Source organism: Meleagris gallopavo, chromosome 5 (genome assembly GCF_000146605.3).
Source record: "Meleagris gallopavo isolate NT-WF06-2002-E0010 breed Aviagen turkey brand Nicholas breeding stock chromosome 5, Turkey_5.1, whole genome shotgun sequence".
NCBI classification, from domain to species: domain Eukaryota; kingdom Metazoa; phylum Chordata; class Aves; order Galliformes; family Phasianidae; genus Meleagris; species Meleagris gallopavo.
This window is the reverse complement of record NC_015015.2, coordinates 28,011,415-28,024,950: the sequence shown is the minus strand read 5'-3', so window position 1 is coordinate 28,024,950 and position 13,536 is coordinate 28,011,415. Positions and strand designations below refer to the sequence as shown.

General features: G+C 42.6%; 2 protein-coding genes across 4 annotated transcripts in view; one reads left to right on the top strand and one right to left on the bottom strand.

The window, feature by feature from the left end:
• The window catches only part of PLEK2 (pleckstrin 2), a 9,067-nt gene extending 1,179 nt beyond the window's left edge, over positions 1–7,888 (top strand). Inside the window, exons 2-9 of the mRNA XM_010711550.3 lie at positions 1,178–1,342; positions 2,300–2,481; positions 3,201–3,292; positions 3,606–3,793; positions 4,161–4,262; positions 5,172–5,255; positions 6,542–6,620; positions 7,225–7,888. Of these exons, the coding sequence (XP_010709852.1) occupies positions 1,178–1,342; positions 2,300–2,481; positions 3,201–3,292; positions 3,606–3,793; positions 4,161–4,262; positions 5,172–5,255; positions 6,542–6,620; positions 7,225–7,352 (1,020 nt within the window). The 3' untranslated portion in view covers positions 7,353–7,888. The remainder of the gene's footprint in view (positions 1–1,177; positions 1,343–2,299; positions 2,482–3,200; positions 3,293–3,605; positions 3,794–4,160; positions 4,263–5,171; positions 5,256–6,541; positions 6,621–7,224) is intronic.
• Positions 7,889–8,829: 941 nt separating this feature from the next.
• LOC100550133 (galectin-related protein A-like) lies at positions 8,830–13,386 on the bottom strand. Of its 3 annotated transcripts, none has more exons than XM_010711551.3 (5): positions 13,065–13,386; positions 12,014–12,090; positions 10,425–10,513; positions 9,523–9,697; positions 8,830–9,165 (listed from the first exon to the last, which is right to left on the bottom strand). In XM_010711551.3, the coding sequence occupies exons 2-5, from the start codon at positions 12,038–12,040 to the stop codon at positions 9,022–9,024; spliced, it is 435 nt and encodes a 144-aa protein (XP_010709853.1). In that variant the 5' UTR covers positions 12,041–12,090; positions 13,065–13,386; the 3' UTR covers positions 8,830–9,021. The 3 variants fall into 3 exon arrangements, with proteins under 3 accessions (XP_010709853.1, XP_019471205.1, XP_031409436.1); XM_019615660.1 differs by having other exon boundaries at positions 13,230–13,386; XM_031553576.1 differs by lacking the exon at positions 12,014–12,090.
• Between the last annotated feature and the right edge of the window lie 150 nt (positions 13,387–13,536).

The following is a 13,536-nucleotide window of genomic DNA, read 5'->3' as shown; positions in this document are numbered from 1 at the left end:
TGTCAGCATGCTGAGCTGAAACTACCAAAAGTCTGTGAAATTGGATAGGAAAGAGACCAGAGAGAGGATGAATAAGGGAAATTGAGGGATGAGGGAACAAGAATGGGAAGAGATTCAGAGAAAAAAAAAGGGGGGGGATGTGATCAGGTAACGGAAGAAGATTTCTTAAGGAGAATGGAGTAGATACAAGGAGAAAGGCTTGATGAGTTAAAAATGATTGAATTAAGTATTGTAATGTTCTGTACTTCCAAAGTAAAATACATGAGAGTCAGGCAAGGTTAAAGAAAAAGAGAAATACCACCTCCTGAAAAAGACGAAATCTCCAAGAAGGAAAGAGTGTTAACAAAGGAAAGATAGCCAAGGGCATTTGCAACAGGCGAGAAAGACTGTGAAGAAGGTGAAGGGAAGAACAAAACCAAGCTAGATAGACTGTGTTTAGTATAGGCTCAAAAACATAAGATCTAATGTGCTTTTAGATTTTAGAGACTTGTTACGCTTCCTTTATTGGAAATTGCTGAGCTTCTCCTTCACTCATAGCAAGTTAAAGGGGTTTGATTCTTGTCACGACCGGATCTTGCATATTCCTTCCTCCTGGCAGTGCCTACTTCTCCCAGCCCCAGAGCTTCCTATGCCTGGCACTTTGCCTACAGTCCATGGTGCTCCCTCACTCACAGAAAGGCAGCCAGCTCCTGGCTGGGCCTGACCCACAGAGCGAACTGAGCCTGCTGGTACCCCACCTCACTCATCATGCTCTGCTATGCACTTGGGCAAAAGGCAGCTGGAGGCTATTTACGGTGAGGAAAAAGGAAGTATTTTATTCTGTATAACCTAGAATGCATCTGACAGCAGCCTTCAATCAGTCTTTTGCTAGTAAAGAGAAAAACTCCTTTGCAGGAAACGGCAGCACAGGGAGTGTTTCAGCCTGGGAGGCTGAGGTAGCAACATGAAGGGATGCAAGGAATAGGCAAGTCACATTTCTACAATCACTCTGTGATTTTTGTGTAGATGGAGCTGTGTTATTTCGTTACTAAGTATATGTATTTTAGGGAGAACAGGACTCACAACAGCTTCTCATGGTTCTGTTCAGTTTGTTGTTGATTTATTGTATTTCACAAAAAAGAAGGAAAAAATCATTTTTCCGATGCTTGTGTTAATATGTGTATTTCTTCCCCTCTAGGGACATATTGTGCATAACTGGAAAGTAAGATGGTTCGTTCTGCTACAGGATAAGCTGCTGTATTACAAACTTGAAGGAGGCAAGAAGGAATCTTCTCCAAAGGGCAGGATCCTTTTGGATGGCTGCACTATTACTTGTCCATGTCTGGAATACGAAAACAGACCGGTATGGGTGGAAACATGTATCCCTCCTCAATGACACCCACTTTCTAATTTCTCCCTTATCTTTCCCCTCCTCTTGATTTCTTTCACTGTTGCAACCATATCGCTGAGGTATATATTTCCAGGAGTAGGTGCAGCCAAAAGCAAACAGCCATTTGCAATGTAACCAGGGTTAGAAATTAACTCTTTCCCTGTGTCTTTGTCATCCCTTCTGCTCAAATCTTGGGCACATTCTCAAAACAAAGTCTCTCCCGTACACACTGGAACAAATGCATCAGTCTGAGTGTGCAAACAGTGGACGTAAGCAGTTCAACAAAACCTGAGGAGGACTGAGAAAAAATGGCAGCTCATCACCTCAGTAATTGCCCTAAACCCAGCTGTCTCCATGGAGTGCTCCTGGCCAATTCAGATTCTCTTTTCCATTCAGTGGGACTTCACTGCTGTGGAAAGCTTCCAGCAGAAAGGCTGTGGAAGGGAAAGTGCTTCCCGTGTTTCTCTGCTCATCAGTGGGTGGCTGTCACACAGACCTCTCCAGAGCGGGGCCAGAAGGAAATGACTCTGTAAACTGTTTACTATTCCAGCCTTTCTCGTGACAGAGTGAGCCTAGGGAGAGTCTGTAATTGCTCAGAAACCAGAGATCTGGATGTGAAGGCTCTGTGGTCAGCAGAATGCTGCTATGTACTCTGGAATCTGGGTGATGTATTTTCTTCCAAGCTTGTGCTCCATGCACGCAAATGATGCTTGTAACTGAAAACTCAGGGATTTAGGGGGGAAAAAAGTTCTCTCTCCCCAAAACAGAGCTGTGCCCAGCATCCTTCAGGTCAATAGTTTCTTGCTAATACCCAGCTGGGATGCCGTAACACACCAATTTCTTCTAGTTGGACCGGTGGTGAAAGAAGCAAAATGCAAGTGAAGAACAAAAGCTAAACACTGTTACTGCTTTGCACTTCTCTCTTTGCAGTTACTTATCAAACTAAAGACAAAAACCAACACAGACTATTTCCTTGAATGTTGCTCTAGAGAAGAGCGAGACTCTTGGGCTTTGGACATCACTGGAGCTATTCATGCTGGTCACCCAGTGCAGGTGCAAGAGCTTCACAGAATGAAGAACTCTTTCAAACTGCTAGAGAACATCAGCCTCCAGTAAGTGTTCATGGTTTCTTCTTCCACTGTTGCTGTACTCTGCAAAGAACCTGAGCAACTGGATGGGACGGTGAAGGGAAGCTTCTCTCAGCACAGATCTGCTCCTTCATCACCAGGAGGGTCTACATTGGCTGCTCCCTCCTGGGTTTGCACACACTATAGCCGAGGCATGGGAATGCACTTCTTCCTAATTTTTGGATGTATGGAGGTTCTGCACAGGCACGTCACTGCTGGCTTTAAGGCTACTCAGCTGCAGAGATATTCAGGCTGGGGTGATCTGTTGTCTTGCAAGTTGTAACATCACAGAAAGACTGAGAGATGACTTTGTGCATGCCATGATGGTAAGCTCTCAGAGCTGACAGCCATAGTCCAGGCTAGGATTTTTAGGGTACACCATATTAAACAAGAATTTCTATTAGGGTACAGAAAAACGGCATTAATTCAATTTGTGTTGAGAAAGTATATGTAATCTATCTCTGGCTTAATTTGAAGTGCTTTAAAATGAAGGACACATTATAAGGCATCCTGCTTAGTGCTCTGCATTGGGAGAATAAAGTTTTGCTACACCATACTTAGCACTAAGGGTCAGAGAGGTATGTAGGTTGTTTCACAGCTTTGTGCTGGTAATCTTCAGGGCATACTAAGCACAGACAGAAGCATGTGACAATTTCTGCCCATCTTTCTATTTATGTAACTTTGTCCTGCTTACTCTTTTACAGCCACATAGTGGATAAAATGCGTGACAGCAGTACTGGAATTAAGCTGACCCTCAATGTGGAGCAAGGCAACAGATACAAAGAGACCTTCACAGGTATGCCTGCTGCCTCACCTTGACATGTTGCAGGGACAAGGGAGATACAGCACTGCTTTCATAATGGGATCAGTTACGGCCCAGTTGAAGGTACTGATGCAGCTGAATTGTCCAACGTCTTTTTTCTCTTGCTCATTGGATATATGGAAGCACACAGAGGACCCCTCACTTTTGTCACCCTTACCTTTCACTGACAGCCTTTGTGATGATCCCAAAGTGTTTCAGCAAAGGAAGGCTCGTAAGGCAGAAGACCATTTATCCGCCCTTGGAAGAGCACGTTCCCTTGATCTGAGAGCTGCCTTTCTCCCCACAGGTTCCGCTCTGGTGGACTGGCTCATCTCCAACAGCTTTGCCGTGTCTCGGTTTGAGGCTGTCACCCTGGCCTCCATGCTGATGGAAGAGAACTTCACCAAGCCCGTGGGGGCACGCAGCACCGGGGCCACGCGCTACAGTGACCTCTCTGAGCAGTTCCTCGATGACTCTACTGCACTGTACATGTTTGTAAGTGATGCGGCTGCCAATGGCTGCCAAATTCCTCTGCCCTTTGTCATGTGCTTGATTTGGGGCAGTGGTAAAGGGGACAGGGGACGTGCACAACATGCACCCATAGGCAAAACATGCAGGTGTGAAAACAAAAAGAAGGAGAAACTTCGGGCTTTCAGACATTTAGTACTGGAATTTTTGCTGGAAACAAACAACTGCAGGGATACAGAGAGATCTACATATCAAGTAATTTGGTATTAAAAAGGGTGTAGAGCAGAATTTGCTTGGGAAATGGTAGCTAAAAGTAGATAAAATGCAGAATCTTGTACTTAAGAGTGTATTTAGATGAAAAACAAATATGAAACCATCTATTCTGTACTTGCAGGCCGAGACCGGTAAAAAAATGCTCAATTCCAAGGAAGAGCTACAATTTAACATCTCCGAATTAAGTGGCACAATTGTGAAGCAAGGATACTTAGTGAAACAGGTAAATACAGTCTTTGAACTATCACTGGGAAGCAAGAAAAAGGACAGCTGGTACAGCTCAGTGGAGAATGAATGCATTACACGAGCATGGCAGTGGAGTTTTGTCCCGCAGAGTAGATCTTGCCTACCATCATGAAGTGGAGAGTATCTGGTTATAAATATATGAGTTATGGAACTTGCTGCTCTGGCAGGATTAATTGGATATTCCGTATGTGCTGAGTATATACTGAAAGGCATAAAGCAACAATCAATAGTCCCACACAAATTCCACCAGAGCTGTTATAGTCACACCAAGTGCATTCACTGTTCCTCTGGTTTAACCCATCCTATGGGGATTTTTCAAGCAGCCACAGTATTCTGGGGACCATGGCTGAATTTCAAAGCTGAGCAATTTGGTTTCTGCATGAAGTGGACATTAACTTAAGAGCAGTCACTCAGACACTCACACATGCTCTAGGAGGGGTGTTCCCTATTTTTTTTCCAGGCACAATTACAGGTGTCCATGGTAATTGCTTATGGGACATTAGCTGTGAGCAAGATGAGGACCAATCCCTCTGGTTCACAGCAGAACACAGCCAGCCACAGAGGGATCCCCACCTGCACTGCACAGTCACATCAAATTAGAAGAGCGGGAGCTGGTTATGTAGTCTCTTGGTCCTTTCACTCTTCTTTCTCAGTTCTCAGCACAAGAAAGGAACAAGAAAATATTAAAGAGGAATATGAATAAGGAATAAGAAGGAGGTTAAGCTGAAAATCCTGGGAGTTATTAAGATGTCAGAAAAGTTTTTTTCTCTGTTGGCCGCAAAACATCTGTTTTTCAGCACCTATTAAGGCTGCCCAAGCAGCCTGCAGGAAAATGGTCATTGCAGGATGTATGTCCTGCAGTAACATTAATTCTCCCATTTTGTAGGGACACAAGAGGAAAAACTGGAAGGTGAGGAAATTTGTTCTGAGAGCCGATCCTGCTTTCCTGCACTACTATGACCCCACCAAGGTATGTGAGTGGGGAGTTGATACCTTCAGAAATCCTCTTGCAGACCTAAATATCAAAATGAAAATACAACACAATTATGTTGTAAATATTTCTCTCTCCCAGATCTCCTCCTGGATTCTTCTGTTGATCTCCTGGGGAGTAAGGCCTCACTGGCCTTACCTTTGGAGTTGTCCCTGTATGATTCTCTGTCCCTACGTCCCCTGCCTACCTTTTCTCCATTGAGATTTCTTTGCCTTAGATGTAGGGCAGCAACCTTGGGGTTACTCTTTTGCTGTACACACACAGTCTGTGACAATGTTCCTGCAGGGATTCTTCCTGGGCTGTAGTCTTTTTGGACTGGCATTCCATCATTTGAGAGCAACACTGGGATTTCCCCCGTTCTTTTTACATCCTTGAATAGGGTTCCCTTCATCTCAAAGTATTTACAGGAATTTCTGCCACTCAGATTTAAATTTGCTCAAGGAACAGGGAAGTTTATCACTTTATCTTCATGGATGTAACCACTGAAGAGAGAGTGAGCCAGAAGGGCATGTGGATCCATCAGTCCCGACACACAGGGTACCACAAAGCCCATCAGAATACTAAGATGAACATGTATAGGAATATTCTATGTGATTTATAAAGAAAACAAATGGAGTAACAGTTACAGATTTTATGGATCTGGTTCACCTTTTTTTTCTTTTTCCCCCCTCCTTTTCTTTTGATGTATGTGGGGAGGGGTGGGGTTGTTTTTTGTTTCTTTTGGTTAGTTGCTTTTTTTCTTGTCATTCATTTGTTTACATTGCAGCTTGCCTTTGCAATGCTATAAAATCAGACTGCAGAGTCTGAAGTTCAGGCTTAAGATCCTTTCATCTTACAAAGGAAAACTAATTTTTTTTCCATAGAAGCTCAGTGAAAAGCTGCAAACTAAAAACCAAAATCTTTAAAAATAAAGATATTTTTTGTTTGTTTTAATATGGGTTGTTATTGATAAAGCTGCATAAGTTTGAAATGTGATTGTTAACCTGCCTTTAGTGCTTTTAAATTAGTCTCCACTGTTCTCAGCTATAGCAGAGAAATGTCTGAGGCTGAAACAAAATAGTAATGTACCAAATTACATATTCTGATTTTTATGACTTGAATGTTTTGTATCCAGAAAGACTGGTGTTGCATCCCTACCTCCATAAAATAATTGATGTGCTCTGGGAAATGATTCTAATTATGGTACTTTGCAGCTAAGTCTTATCTCTTGTGTTGTATTTGTTGTTTTTGTTTGTGTTTTTGTTTGTTTGATTGATTATTATCAGGAAGAGAACAGACCAGTAGGTGGATTTTCTCTTCGTGGCTGTCTTGTCTCAGCTCTGGAGGACAATGGAGTCCCAGCAGGTAAAGAGTGAGCCTCTAGACTTTGCTACATATGTTCTTATGTGATAACATTACAGTCGCTGGGAGTGGTTTGTTGTTTGGCTGGCTGTACAAACACGGGCTAGCCTTTCTCCTCCCTTTGCAAGGGAGAGAAACTGTGCCATCAGGAATCCCCATACAGCTGGGCTGGGCAGAGGAGATGTTGTTGTTTGTTCTGTTTTGTTTTGTTTTTAATTGTTTCTGCATACATTGAGAGTTCCTTTTTTAATGGACTTTTAAACTTATTTAGGTGATGCATGAGAGAGTCTCAAGGAATGCATTATTATTCCAGAGTTAACAGCTAAAGAGGAAATGCCTTTTTGGATGTTATTGAACTCAAAATCTTGAAGAAACCCCTGATGCTGTCTTTTTTTTTTTTTTTTATGTGTCTTCTCATTTGGATCTGCTAGAATCCAGATTTAGCAGAGACAGAATGGCTTTAGCTGTCTTATCGGTAATGAAATGGAGAGATCTGACACCTTAATTCACTAAATTAAAATTCTTCCATATCAGAAATTTTCACCTGCTGCAAAAGCTGTTCTCTGTGCACTTTCCTGACCTGTCACTTTCTTTTTCTTCTCTGTAGGTGTGAAGGGCAATGTGCAAGGCAACCTCTTCAAAATAATCACCAAGAAAGACATTCATTATTATATCCAGGCCAGCTCCAAGGCAGAGCGAACAGAATGGATTGAGGCAATCAAACCACTGACATGAATAAGACGGACTCCATGTCAGCGTCACACTTGTGACCAAGTTCCCTGCTCTCTTTGTCTGGGAGTGATGGTTGTTTGTTTTTTTTCCTTAGACATTATATTTTTGTTACGTGTATTGTCATAGCACCTGGCAATTCCTGTCAGATCAGAATCCCAGGTGGCTAGGATCACACAGATCTGGAAGACCTTATGGTCTAACCAAGCAACAAAGAACAACAAGTGGTTACAAATAAATGACACTTTACAAGGACTTTACATCTTTCAAGATGGAAGAAAAAGAATCTCTTTTACGAGTATTCATTCTACATCTGACAGATCCAGACTGTGCTTTATTCTAAAGCAAAAATGTCTTGCTCCTTTCTCCTTTATAAAGGGGCTTATAAACTTAACTATTTCAGACGGACTGAATCAAGGTGAATGAACTGAGTCACAGTCATGAAAGACCCTGGTGTCTGAGTCTGCCACACTGTGACAAAACCTTGCTCAAGTTTAGCTCTGGTATCATTAAAAATACATCATTAAAAAAAGTTCAGTGCATTCGACTCTCTTGTGCTTTTTAGATACCATGTTTCTGAGAGATCAGTAGGAATAAGTGAAAATAATGGTTTCATAGACCTTAAACTTATAGTACTATGGAAAGTGAGAAACTGTCTGTATGGCAGAGTAGAACTGAATATATGAGATGATTGAAACATCCAACCAATCTGCTGATGTGCTATTTTTATAAGATTTCTGTTATCTGAGTAGCTGTATCTGACAGATTCTGCAGTCACTAAACCACTCTAAAGACAGAACGCTATAGATCGTCCCTAAAGTCACAAAGGAATTTGGTAGTCCTCTATCCACAGAACCACCTCTTTCATATTTGTACATTTATTATAACAGCCATATATTTGGGACTCTTTTCTAAATCTACAGCAATGAAATAGCAGCACAACATACGCATGCATTCAAATATTTACAAAAGCTGGTAAAGAAGTTTGCTAGCAAAGACAGTTTTAATCATATGCAAAAATGGATGATGCAGTTTCAGCTACAGATATAATTACATAGGACTGGTCCAGAGAGGACTGTGAAATCCACAGCTGTTGAAACCTTTCAGTTCCTGAGAACTCTACTTGCAACAGATAGGAATGGTGATAAGGCATCCACTACTGTGTACTATGAAACACATATAGCTTTGTGCTGATTGTTCGGAGATTCCTGGACAAGCAGTTCCCTCCTGATAACATGAGCCTTGTTGGGACCCTCCAGACTCTCTTATTCACTTCCAAAGATATTTCCCACTTCTCCTTTCTTAGTCCCACTGCCTGCACACCACTCAATTCTAGTCACAAGACTAACAGCCACCACAAAGGACTGAGCTCCATTAGCTGGCTTGCCTGAAGGGCTAGGGAACCATGAGGATATGAAACACTACCTACCATCAAAAGTCTTCTAATTTTGGAGACCAAGCAAGTATTTAAGGATAGGGCTTCTGATTTAGCTGGACCAGCCATATCTCTGCAATTTTTGAACATGGATGAGGAAAAAAAAGTGTATTTCATCAGCAAATGAAAAAAGACAGTTCCCATTCTCCAACATCAGTGAGGAGAAAAAGATAAAACATTTCTCAGACAGAAGAAAGTGCATTTGTCTCCGTCCCCTGGTAATATTATGAACTCTTTTTTTTAAGCCACTTTGGTAAGCTTGACATCGCCTGTGATCTGCAAAGCTTTCACCAGGTTCAGGGGCTGAATGCGGTGAGTGAAGTCACAGAGCTGCCGTCCATCAAGCAAGACCTTTATTTGCTGATGTTCACATAAGAGCTCCATCTGCAATGGAAAAGGACAGGGGAGGGTGTTATAGGCCAGCAGCTGAGCTGATTTCACCAGTGTGAACTTAGAACCCCTGTGTAATAGGGACGATGAAGCACAAATTCTACCAGTTCCTCTGAAATGCCTCTAATAAATAATCTACTCTATGCTAAAGTAATACAGTAAAAAACTCTTTATAAAGAGCTCTTTCTGTAGAATTAGAGGAATAAATGAATCTCTCCTGCAAGGGCTTGAACTGTTGTTCTGTGCCATATGAGAATATATCAGTGTTGTTAACCCAGCAATTTCAGTAGTTAGTCACACAGCTCTCAGCCCTTCTCCCCTCCACCCTATTTATAGTACTCCCAAAATTACCTTAAATGTGTCCCCTGCTATAAATGGGAAGTAGGGTATATTCTTCTCTTCTATCCCCCACTTCCCATCAATTCGTGCATTTCGTGTGATGGACTTCTCGCTAAAGTTAACTGTGAATATCATCCCAACATCTTTGTTTGCATCCATTGGATCACAGAGCAGAGTCACTGAAAAGCTAGAAAACAATTAAATGGCAATGTAAAAGGGAGTGTGGAGCACAGCAAACGTCTAGAAAGACTACAGATAACTGTTTAAGTCTTGAAAGATGGGACTGCTAAAGAGACTGCTCACAGACTTAGAAGCTGCAGAAAAGGCTGAGAGTAGGCCATGCTTTCTCTCACTTCCAGTTTCTAGAAGGACACTAATAAGTTCTGATTTTGTCTTCTGTCTCTTGTGAGTGAAGTAAAACAAGTATTGGTGAGTGACTGAATTCTAACATTTCACCAATAGAAGTGCTGGAATTGATTGCCAAATATGAAAAAAAAAGTAATGATAGCACAGTTGCTGTCATCTAGATTAAACAAAGCAATGCACATTCACTTCCTGTGCCAAAACTGCTATTTTTCAAGTGGTTTTGATTCCAGTCACCAGCAGACAGCCTAGATACAGGTCCTGAGTTGAACCTGTTCCTAGGAGAGAAATGTCATTTGTTCACCCCCTCTAGTTCATGTTAGGTAAAGGCAAGGAGTAGAAAATGGCGGTAGAGCAGTCAGAAAGTTCTAACAGTGAATTGTTGCTCCACTTTCTCATCTAAACCTAGGAGCAGGAAAATTAAATAGAGATATAAACTGTGAATCTGTATTACTTTCTTCCTTCCAAAGACACTAAAAAAAAATCTTTTGAATTTAATACAGATAAGAGTATACAATATGGATGACCTCTCCATCAGCCTCTTTACCTACCTCTTGGGGTTGGAAGGTACCATTCCTATGACAGTGAGTCTCATGGCAGGTCTCAGTCCACCTTTAATCTCACCAACATACTGCTCCGCCTACAGAGAAGAGGGGAAACTGCAGTTGGTCACCTCTGATAGTTTTATTGTATTTTTGTCTGTAAAAGAGAATTTGGGTGGAACTGCATTTCTCCCATTCACTCTAGTTGCAAACTCCCTGGAAGACCAGAACTACATGTACTTGTTCCAAGTAATTCTCTGGCTGCTTCAAGGGTCATTGGAGAAACTAATAGAGGCAATGGTTGGCAAGGAAAACTAAGTGAGAACTTGCAAAAGAAAGTAATGGGGGCATTTGGAGTATTATGCTGTAGCATGTAATCACCCTGTGTACATCGCAGTTGGAGAGAAGCTGCTGTGAAACACTAAGTGTTATTAGCAGTTTGCGTAACACTGATAATTTTCCAAGCCAATGCACAACAGACACTCTTACAGATAACAACGCGCTTCGTTATTCCAGTGTTCCAAAGAAAAACTTCATTTTCTTCTAGAAGACTTGCACAATATATATATGATTTAGTAGTTTGGCTATTAGAACCACTACATTTGCATGGAAACACATGGCCTTCCATTCAAGTGTACATTGCTATGGGTATTTCACATATGTTTTCAAATTCAGATGATTGGAAAATATGTCCAATGTTAGAATTTTGAATTATTGAATGCTAGCTTACTTAATGGGAACACAAATTCAAGATAGAAAGCATTTCACCTATACTGCATTTCCTAGTTTCAGTATACTAGCTATATCTTTTGCTAAGATGACCTTAAGCTGTTCTTTTTCCCTTCTTGATATTTACATCCAGTCAACATTTACCACATCTTAGATGCATTAATAAACCCCTAGCTCCTAACAATGCCAATGTTGGAAGAAATGAATGAAAAAAATCCCTTCAAAAGTGACACCACTACCACTACTGATGATTGTTAACAATGTACATTTACCCTTGCAGAGCTGGGCAGGTGACTCAATAAGTGTGTTATGAATCCTCATAACAAATGCAAAGTATTAGCCACCTGATATTTTTAGGTTAGGAGCAGCTCCTCAAGTAAGGAGAGCGGCTGTAAGGAGATACTTAAAATCAAATTGGAGAAAGCAATTTCAGACTAGCTAGTAGAGGCTAAATGAACTTCATCATCACACAGGTCCTGTGTCACATCACAATTCCTTTATTGCCTGTGCAAGATGTTACCCCAAACTGAAAGTACAGGTTGAAAAATAGTTGGCGCACTGCTGCACCATAGGAAGCACAGTCAATAAAGGCATATGGGATCAAACTAGAATAGATCAAACCATAACCATAAGGTCTTAACATTTCCAGCTCTTCCAGCATGAAATCAGCTCAGGAGCACAGCTGTCTACATGCGGTCACTCAGCCAAAGCCGAGCTGTCAGTACAGGTGAGAAATACTCAAGATGCCACTAGGCAGCAGCAGCACAAGCTCCTGCAGCACCTTGCAGTTTACAGGTGTGTGTGCAGGGATATGGCCCCCTTCCCCTATTTTCCATTCAGGAGCCCTGGGGACCCCTTTGCTCACTTACTTTGGGACACCTCTCCTTCTCTGTCATCACTGCTGTGTCGTACACACTGCTTTCTGCTGCAGGCGTTCCTGGAGGAGCTTTTCTCGTGTGATGACAAAAACAAACAAAAAGCCCAGAATAAAGGGAGGATGTCAGGAGAGGGGTGAGTTATCTCTGCTGAGCAGTATCTGGACACCACCCAGCAAGCAGCTGAGTCACAGCCTGCACGCCTGGGCGCACCACAGCCAAGGGAGTGAGCAGCAGCATGGAGCACCCTGCCACCCACATGGAGGGCCAGGCATATCCTTTGTGTCTGTGTGTACGTATTGTAGAAGTAGATATTGGCGTGTGTATTGCAAGACACTGCATTTGTTTATACAAATATACAAAGCTGCTCTGAAATTAATCCCTCCTGTTTGTGATGTTGGCCCACGATGTCAAAGGAAGATGTTGGTGGTACTGCAGTAGAGGCTGAAACTTCCCACCAGTAGTCTGTTACATTTTATCATCATGTGACAGATGACAGCAGAGGGGCAGTCTGTCAAAACGGCGTCTGACGTGGAAGAGTATATGAACCAAAAGTGTGGCACTGAATCCATCCCCATGCAGAATAAATGGCACCCATTCATTAGCACTTGCTGAACATTTATGGAGACCAAAGAGTGGATGTGAGCACAGGGAGGTGGTGGGTGGTGCATTTCAGCAGCGGTGACAGCGATGTGATAGACAAACTATGTTCCAGATGGCCATGCAGATTTTTACATGTGCAACATGCTGGCTCTTGTTCATCACTGGTAAAAATGCACAGTGAATGGTAGTAAGTGTGTTGAAAAATAGTGTTTTGTAGCTGAGAATTTGCTCGATCAAATGGTGTTATTGTGCTTTTTACCTGCTGGAGCTTCCATGGAAATAAATTACTTTTGGAATGACCTATGTAGTACACACAAGCATTGCGTCTTCTTGTAAAATACATTTTTTCTTCCACTCCAGCCCTCTTTCAAAGGAGAACACGTGCTACAGAGGGCAGCAGAGAGCCGTGCACACAGCGGTATGCACACACACACGTACGTACCTCTCAGTGCACGCCTTTCATCCTGGAAGGACGTATCACATATTTACTCCTTTGAGTAAGGACAGAAACGGCATCAAAACGTATAGTTATTTTTACCCCGTGTGCGTTTACTCACAAATATTCCCCTCTGTGTACACGTAAATACACACCCAGCCGCAGCTGTACCTGTCAGCCCCCTACATCATTAGCTGTAACTTTTGCTTAGCTCTGAGGCAACGCGGTTGATACTTCAAGGGATACTTCAAGGCCCCTTCCGACCGAACAGCTCTAACCCCAAACCTCCCTACACACGCGCGCGCACAGGCACACACACCGTACGTAACACGCACGTACCGCGCGGCACCGCCCACCCGCCGGGAAGCTCGGCAGAACGGCTCGCTGAGGGGGCGGAGCTTCCCGCGGAAGCCAATCGGAGCGGCTGTCAGAGGAGGGCGCGGGGCGTACCCGTGGATGGGGATGGGCGCGCTTACGG

Coding starts and splice junctions, on each gene's coding strand:
- LOC100550133 (XM_010711551.3), bottom strand. CDS start 12,040: ATGACAGAGAAGGAGAGGTGTCCCAAA. Junction 9,698..10,424: donor GTACCTTCCAACCCCAAGAG/GTAGGTAAAGAG, acceptor ATTGTTTTCTAG/CTTTTCAGTGACTCTGCTCT. Junction 9,166..9,522: donor TAGCAGGGGACACATTTAAG/GTAATTTTGGGA, acceptor TTTCCATTGCAG/ATGGAGCTCTTATGTGAACA.